General features: G+C 28.0%; 1 protein-coding gene across 1 annotated transcript in view; it reads left to right on the top strand.

Moving 5' to 3' along the window:
- The first annotated feature begins 3,411 nt into the window (after positions 1 to 3,411).
- LOC117181062 (non-classical arabinogalactan protein 31-like) overlaps positions 3,412 to 6,727 on the top strand; it is a 16,908-nt gene continuing 13,592 nt past the window's right edge. Inside the window, exon 1 of the mRNA XM_033373630.1 lies at positions 3,412 to 3,552. Coding sequence (XP_033229521.1) covers positions 3,412 to 3,552 — 141 coding nt within the window. The remainder of the gene's footprint in view (positions 3,553 to 6,727) is intronic.

The following is a 6,727-nucleotide window of genomic DNA, read 5'->3' as shown; positions in this document are numbered from 1 at the left end:
CCACATTTTTTTTTAAATCCTGCAAAAGTAAAAAATCAGCTTAAAATTATCCAGATTCTTTTATGAAAATTTTGAAAATCTTATTAAATATTCTGTTTAAATTAACTTCCACAACAAAGAATTATTTTTAGTTTTTCTAGGAATTTTTACACCAATTTTTTATTTAATGAAAACAATTCCAAATTTGTTTAAAAATTAAAAATGTTGTGTTCGAAATCTTAACAAATCTACATTGTGTTTTAAATGTTTTTAAGCCTTTTATGTTTTAAATTACTTTAAAATCATTTCAAAACTTCTAAATATATTTTAAACTTACTCGCTTATTTTTTCAATTAATAATTGATTGACATTCAATATTCAAAAATTGCTTTTATTCATTTTAAATATTCCCTTAAAATTAATAGTTCAAAATAAAAACCATTTGAAATTTTATCAGCAAACTTAAGAACATTTTTTTACTTTCTTAAAACCTTTAAAGGTCCTTAAAAGCTTAAAAATTTTAATTGGAAATCTACAAGAAACGCAAATTTAGTTTTATATTTTTAAAAATATTTTCCAGTTTTAAATTAACTTTTGATCTTCTCAAAGCTTGTCATTTATATTAGCTCATTTTAAATGAAAATTAAAATATTGCTAAATATAAAAAAAATGTCTTCCATCAATTTAAAACTTTCAAGATTACAAGAAATGATCATCCACAGCCTCGCTGGCGTAGTTGGTCAACTTTATCATGTATAGTGGCGTTCCCGGTTCCAAACCGGGCAGCGGCAGATTTTTTTTTCGTTCCTCCGAAAATATTAGACCAGTAATCAACACTATTTAATGTTTATCATGAGAAATTAAAAAAGATAGTTCCTACACTTGAGATTGCAATTCAATAGAAGACTTCTGACAGAAATGGCAGTAAATCCTCTGCTTTCTGAGTTTATCTGAGATTGTAAAAAAATCCAATTTCATAGAAGTCTCTTATTGGGGAAAAATTTTTCCAGTTAAATTAGAGTTTGTTGATTTATTTATCAAACGAATTTTCTGCATTATCGATTTTGTAAATCAACAAGTCCAAATAACTAATTTTATTTCATGATTAAATTTATTTTTAAATGTTTCTAATCATTGACACAAGAAAAAATATTTACTTTAAATGATTTTTTAATGCTGGGAAAGAATTTTGTTCTTAAAATTTTGGTACCTTACTAAAAATTGCAAACATTTTTACAATTCTAAGGAGATGAGATGAAAACATTTTCTGTACCGATAAAAAAATGGTGGATACCATCACCCAAAAAATGACCATTACCGACAATAAGATTTCAGGGAAAATTTACAATCATTTAGGTTTTATTTTGAAATATTAAGTTTAAGTTTCGAAGATTTCAAAGTATATCGAAACAGATGGTCGAAAATTTGTGGACAATATTTTCAATTTTTTAGGATTTACATTTTTTTAGAAAAACGGAATTATTATCAAAAAATGTTGTCAAGTCAAGTCAAAGATGATTTTAAACTTGAAAAAAATATTTTAATCTGAAACGTGGATTGCTGAAGGTTTCGAACAAAAAATTCAGGAGCATTTTGAAAATTCTAAAAGGTTGCCGGAGAATAATCAAACGTTATCTGTTTTTTGGTTGTTTAAAATTCAAATACTTTGTTAAGAGCTGAATTAAATTGTTAAAAATTCATGTTTAAAATTAAAAATTCATCATTTTAATTGAAATTTCAACTGTCTGGTTTAGTTTTTTTCTTTCTTAACTCCACAATCTGTTAAGGTTGAAAATTCAAGTCTTGGGTGCTAATTTCGTATTCTTGGATTGGAAATTATGAAATTACTTTCCTGAAAATTCGTATATTTTGGATGAATTCCACTGTTTTTTTTTCTATTTATAATTAAAATATTTTTGAATTGAAATACCAAATATTATATATTTTTCTAATATTCACCATTCTGAGTTGCAAATTGAAATAAACTTGTTTAAAAGTTGAACTACCTTGTTCAAAATTAAATTTTTTCGATAGAAGATTACTCTCTTAATTAAACACGTAATTATTTTGTTGAAAAGTTTTTTTTGTCCAAGAAAATTAAGCTTTTTCATTCCTGGTTGACAATTGATCTTTTTTAGTTGAAAATTCATGTATTTTGTTGAAAAAATTTTAATTTTTAGTAGAAAATTAATCTTTTTAGTAAAATATAATGTATCAGGTTGAAAGTTTAATTTTTTTGTTAAGAATTCATATATTGAGCTGAAAATTTAATCTGGTTTGTAAGAAATTCGTTTTTTCGTTTGTTTGTTTTTTTTTTTGTAAAAAGTTCAACTTTTTTCTCAAAAATGCAACTTGTTGTTATATACAAGTTGTTGTTATATACATACTTCTTGTTATATCTAATACACAGATAGGTACAAAGGAAAAAAGAGAAGAGGGGAAGAGAAGCCGGTGGGACGAGGAATGCAGGGAGAGTATAGAGAAAATGAAAGACTGTAATAGAAAATGGAGTAAAGAGAAAATGGAGAAGGGGAGTACAAAAGAAGAAAAACATAACATAAGAGGATGCTGGAAAGAAAAAGGCGAAGGAGAAAAGAGAAAAAAAAGAAGTAGAAAAAGCAATCAAAGGAGGTAGTGTTTGGGATGAGATAAATAGGGAAAGAGGAGAAAGGAAGGGTATGAATAAAAAATATAAATGGTTGAGTGAACGGATTATTTTAAGGGTCTCTTAGTGGAAGGGCAAAATAGGATCAAGAGAGAAAATAGAAGGATATTCCAAGAAGAAATGGAAACAGGGAATTAAATAAAAAGAGAAGCTAAAGGTGAAGGGGAAAGGGGGAACGGTTTCGGGTAACAGCAAACTTTAGCATACGCGGAAGACGTACTTCTGGTAGCAGATGGTGAGAAGGGGATGAACCTGATTATGAGAATTTTCGAAGAGTATGTCAGAGAAAAAATTTTGCGGTGAACGTAGAGAAGACCAAGATAATGTGCTACAGAAAATGAAGATGAAGTTTGGAAGATGAACGAACAAACAGTGGAAAACGTGGAGGAGTTCCGTCACATTTTTGGTTTAAGGCAGGAGTATAGGAAAAGAGTGTAAAAGAGTATAAAAGAGTATAATAGAGTATGAAAGAGTATACAAAAGTATAAAAAAGTATAAAAAAGTATAGAAAAGAGAAGGTTTAATGACGATTGTAGAATCATTGTTTATTTGTCTGATACATTGGTTTAGGCGGTGTTGTATAATGGAATGGTGGTCTAGGGATGATAAGAACCTAGGAAGGTGGAAAGTGTGCGTGAGATATTTCTTAGATTTATAATAGGAGTTAGTTGAAGTTGCCCTGGATACATGTAAAGTGTAGAATTAGGAAAGGGAAAAATAGTAACTAGACAAATTAAGTGAGCTTGGAGGTTTAAAGAAGACCAAGAATGGTAGAGGAGAGCAGAATAGCACAAGCATGCTCGGACAAAATTCTGAAGAATATGACGAGAGACAATTTAGGAAATTCTAAGTGGAAGGATGAAAGGAAAAAAGGAGGAGGGTTTGTAATAAACGAGAAGGGGTACTGGGTTGGAAGGACATAGAGTTAGAGCTTAGAAGGCGAGAAGAGAAATGGAGAAAGATTATAAATTTTTGGTACAATTAATGGAGTAGTATGGTATGATTTGTTAATGGGACGAGTGAGAGCTTGTAGACATTGGATGAATGAACAGGAGAAGGAAAATGGACAGTTGAGTTTGGATGAGTATGTAAGATGGATTTTGGAGGGTATTTGGCAAGGAGTGATATCTTTCAAGAAATTGAAAAAACTAAGGGAAACAAAAGAACAGGACAGAACGAAATGGTTAATCCTATTGAACGAAAGCAACTAGCAAAATGATAATTTTGAAATTGTTAAAAAACTGTTTTTTTGTGATAAACGGAAGGCCCTTAAACCTATGAAAGGGAGAGATTAAATATACATACAATTACAGTTTATTGAAGGTTAAATTACTTTGTTCAACATTTTTTTCCAAGATTCATCTCTTTAGTTTAATTATACAATTTTTGATTGAGAATTGATATTTTTTAGTTTAAAATTCACGCATTTCTAGAAAAACAATGAATAACAATGAAATTAAATCTAATTGCTCAAGAAAATTGCCCATAGGATATAGAAAATTCGAGATAACTGAGGAAGGATTAACCCTAAGACTTTAATTTCGCCTGAGGGTATATTAAAGGCGAATGTAGTATTATCGTTGTTTCGGAAAGTCCCATCAGGGGATCAGAAGATTATGGTAATGTGTTAGTCTGCTTCGAGTAGAAATACATACTCCTAAATGTCCTCTTCAAAAGCCAAACCTACATCGACCATATATAAGTAAATCGAATATCAATTCAAAATTTTTTTAACTAAAAGTAGTTGTATTAAATTTATATTATTTACTAACAATATATTATGTGCGATACAGCAAGCGAAAAACATCACGTTTTGAATTCTACAGTTTAAGCACTTAACAAAAATTTCAAATGCATCGGTTTATTTTTCATGGCCGTTTTTTCATAAATTAATGTTGAGAAACTCTTGAAATTTTGGAAAGCTATTTCTACTATCTTCAGATTTTAATGATGTTTCATTGTTTTGAGTTGCTGGAAACGCTATTAAACTAATTCAAATCATATTGAATATTTTTAATTTCCGTTAAATTTGATGAATTATTCCGAATTCCCAGATGTATATGAATCCATTCAAAATTTCTAGACTATCTGAATTCCTTGAATTCGTGGAATTTCTTAAATTCTGAGAACTCCATGGACTTAAAATTAATGCAAAAAATTCAGAAGAATTTAGAGTATTCAAAGAGTTAATATTTCGGGATATCGGAGATTTCTAGGATTTCTGAGAATTCAAGGGTTTCAGAGAATTCCGAATATTCAAGGAATTTAGAATGCTCAAAAATTTTAGGTAATTTAGAGAATTTTACTTATTTCAGAGCCTTTAAAGAATTGAAAATATCTTAGGAATTCAGGGAAATAGAGAAATAAAGGATTTTAAACAATTCAAGGAATTGAAAGATTTTTAAGAGTTTAAAGATTTCAGGAAATTCAGAGAATTTAAGAGACTTCTGAACGCTTAGAGAATTCAAGGAATGTCAGGATTTCAGGGAATTCAGAAATTCAAGTATTTCATGGAAATCAGAGAAATAAATGATTCTAGAGGATTCAGAAATTCTGAAGAATTCGCATTGCCCTAATTATGGTTAATTTTGTAAAAATAAATGGAATTTTTTATTTTAAGTTTTGAAAGCTGTGAATTTATAATTTTAAAGACTGTAAATTCGATATTGTACCACGTTTACCAATTGAAATTTAAATTTCGAAAATTTTAAATGCAATTTTAAGTATTCTTCATTTTTAGTTTGTTTAATATCGATGGCTTTGGATTGAAATTGGTTCAAAAGTTTTTAATTTAAAATAATATAATCATTCTTTTAACTACAAAATATAATTATACAAAATACATCAAATATAATAATTATTATTATAATAAATATATAATTATTTTTTTAAATCAAACTAAACCATTCAGAAATTTTCGATGTATGCTTTTAATTCAATATTCTTTAATAATTTCTTGTAAAAAGCTTTAAGCTGAAAGCTGATCAATAAGATTTAAAAGTTTGAATTTACACTTTTGAATTATCCAAAAAGGAGAAAATCATACAACTTTTATGATATCTGAAACCATTTTTACCTTTTTATTTAATAAATTTATAAGGTAATTGTCATATATTTTATGAATATAATTAATTGTACTTAAACTAATATTAGAATTATCAAACAGGTTTTAACAACAGAATTGTCAAACAGGATAAAGTTTTCTGACCTCTTCTAAAATAACTTTTTTAATTATTGAAAATTAAAAAACTTATTAGCTAAAAATAAATACAGTTTTGAAGATCTTTAACCCCGACGAACGTCAGATATTATAAATTGAACATTATTTCCTTTTAAAATAATATGTTACTAAAATTTAAATAATAGAACAAACTAATTAAAACAAACATGATTGAAAAAACAAAAGCATGTCTGCGAGATAAATTCAGATCATCATTAGTAATTTACATTCTTTTGACACTAAATTTGCAATAATTGATAAAATTCCTCCTATATACAGAATCAAAAAATCAAAATCCAGGAAAAATGGTATCTAGAATAAAATAAGGATTCCAAACAAAGCAAAAGTTTTTATCTTCTATTGGGGGTTAAAAAAAAATTTTAATTTGATAGGCTTTACTTGGTGCCCTCGAGGTCAAAGGTCAGATACAATGGTAAAAATTTCTTGGAACTAGGACTCTAGAATTTACAACCACTTACAGCAGAGCTCTGGCATAGCGAAGCCACTAAAGTTAAAGTTTCTAGGATTAACAACCGCTCTGAGCACTTGTGCCAACTGTAATTCCTTTTTTGATGAAAGAAAAAAAATGTAAACTTTATAAGCAAGATTTAATCCCTTGTTAAAGCTTTAGAGGCAAAATAGGTTAAGACTGGCATTATAAGTTATAATGCCAGTCTTAACCTATTTTGCCTCTAAAGCTTTAAAAATTTAATTTTCTTTAAAAATAATTTTCAAAAACCTCTTCAGATTTTAAGGCCATGTGACAAGTAGATTATGTGACTAGATTCCTACCATACCGATACTTTTTTTATTTTCAACTTATTTTTACACAAAGCACCATATCGAGTTGAAAATTTGGGATA

The sequence above is a fragment of the Belonocnema kinseyi genome, chromosome 10 (assembly GCF_010883055.1).
Source record: "Belonocnema kinseyi isolate 2016_QV_RU_SX_M_011 chromosome 10, B_treatae_v1, whole genome shotgun sequence".
Lineage (NCBI taxonomy): Eukaryota > Metazoa > Arthropoda > Insecta > Hymenoptera > Cynipidae > Belonocnema > Belonocnema kinseyi.
The sequence above is the reverse complement of the archived record's forward strand: the minus strand, read 5'-3'. Positions and strand labels throughout refer to the sequence as shown.